This window comes from Impatiens glandulifera, chromosome 2 (genome assembly GCF_907164915.1).
Source record: "Impatiens glandulifera chromosome 2, dImpGla2.1, whole genome shotgun sequence".
Taxonomy (NCBI): Eukaryota; Viridiplantae; Streptophyta; class Magnoliopsida; order Ericales; family Balsaminaceae; genus Impatiens; species Impatiens glandulifera.
The window spans coordinates 41,817,736-41,819,735 of NC_061863.1; the positions used below are offsets into that span (position 1 = coordinate 41,817,736).

The window sequence follows — 2,000 nt, forward strand, 5'->3', positions numbered from 1 at the left end:
CACCGACCAAGAAGAGGAGAGTTATTAGTCCCCAGCTCCCTAAAGTTAATGATGAAACTAGCCAAGACAACTCTCAGTATGTCCCTTCTGCGACCACTCCTCAATCTAATGAAGACACTTCTACATCTAGTGCACCCAATCGAGTGTCTCAAGCCCATACTGATGCCAAAATTGATGAGCTGACAAATGATGTAAATGAGATTAAAACTGAAATCAAGCTCATCAAAGAGAATCAACATCTTATAATCACATTATTAGGGGAAATAAAGGAACAAAGGAATGGTGGAGGAGAATAAAAAGAAGAGGCATGTATTGCACTTGATACTGAGAAGAGGACAAAGAGGAAGAATGATGGGGATGCGGGTGAGGAGATGAAGAAGAGGAAGCATGTGAGGAAATGAAGAAGAGGAAGCAAAATGAGGAGATGAAGAAGAGGAAGCATGATGAGTAGATGAAAAGAAATAAGGAGGAGAGGAAGGAGAGGGTGATGGCGTTGGCCAAGAAGAGGAAGGCGGATGAGTTGGCCACTGAGTTGTCCAAGAAGAACGAGTTGGCCAAGAAGAGGGAGTTGGCCAAGAAGAGGAAGGCGAAGATGGCAGCCAATGTATAATTGTGCACCACACACCCCACCACGCACCACACCCCACCAAAAACCACGCACTGCCTCACGCATCCCACCACACACCACACAACCCACCACACACCCCCACACACCACCACACACCCCCACGCACCCCACCACACACCACGCATTGCACCTCGCAAAATGTATATTAATCTCATTTCATTTTTGATTGTGCAGGACGTGGAAGAGGAAGAGGAGGACAGGGAGAATGACGAGGAGGACGAGGAGAATGGAGAGGAGGACAATGAGAATGACGAGGAGATTGAGGTATAGTTGCGCACCACGCCCCACGCTCCACAATGTATATTAATATGATTTTTTTAATTGTGCAGGACGAGGATTCAGAGGAGGTGGAGGAGAAGAATGGGGTGGAGGAGGAGAAGAATAAGGAGGTGGAGGAGGAGAAGAATGATGAGGTGGTGGAGGAGAAGAAGACTAAGGAGGTGAGGAGGTAGAGGAGGGAAGACTAAAGAGGTGGAGGAGGAGAAGAATGATGAGGTGGTGGAGGAGGAGAAGACTAAGGAAGTGGAGAAGTAGAAGACTAAGGAGGTGGAGGAGGAGAAGAATGATGAGGTGGTGGAGGAGGAGAAGAATAAGGAGGTGGAGGAGGAGAAGACTAGGGAGGTGGAGGAGGAGAAGAATAAGGAGGTGGAGGAGGAGAAGAATGAGGAGGAGGAGATTGTGGAGAAGGAGATGATTGTGTAGAAGGATGAGAAGATTGTGGAGAAGGAGATGATTGTAGAGAAGAAGAAGGAGATTGTGGAGAAGGAGATGATTGTAGAGAAGGAGGAGATTGTGGAGAAGGAGATAATTATGGAGAAAGAGGAGGAGATTGTGGAGAATAAGGAGAAGAATAAGGAGGATGATGTGAAATAAATTACTCCATCAAAATTTGTTGGAAATTGTTTTTGGAGAAAGAAGAAGTCGAAACAATTGAGGGATTACACCGACCCTGGTGGGAAAGGGTTTAAACTTAATGATCCGGTTACGGTTAATCCTATGTTACGATATGAAGAGGAAAAAATGAAGGATTTGAAGAAATGGTTGAAGAGTAAGGATAAAGACCTCAAGGATTTGACTACTTGCGAAACAAATCGTTCTATATTTAACAGATTGCTCATGTCTCAAAAATAGTTTGCCGATGATGTAAGTATTCTTTCTTATTATTTTTGTGTAAGTATCTTTGGACTTGCGCCCCACGCACTCTCCCCACGCACCACGCCCCATCCACGCCTTATCCCCACACACCACCCTTGCACCCCACACACTCTCTCCACACACCACGCTCCATCCATGCACTCTCCCCACGCCTCATCCACGCACTCTCCCCATGCCCAATGCCCCATCCACAAACTCTCCCCATGCACCACACCCC

The 2,000-nt window shown here is 46.5% G+C and overlaps 1 protein-coding gene across 1 annotated transcript; it reads left to right on the top strand.

Annotated features, from left to right (window-relative positions):
* The first annotated feature begins 487 nt into the window (after positions 1-487).
* LOC124924688 (nucleolar protein 12-like) lies at positions 488-1,759 on the top strand. The gene is made up of 5 exons (XM_047464688.1): positions 488-604; positions 803-892; positions 958-993; positions 1,331-1,492; positions 1,544-1,759. The coding sequence occupies exons 1-5, from the start codon at positions 488-490 to the stop codon at positions 1,757-1,759; spliced, it is 621 nt and encodes a 206-aa protein (XP_047320644.1).
* Positions 1,760-2,000: the final 241 nt, after the last annotated feature.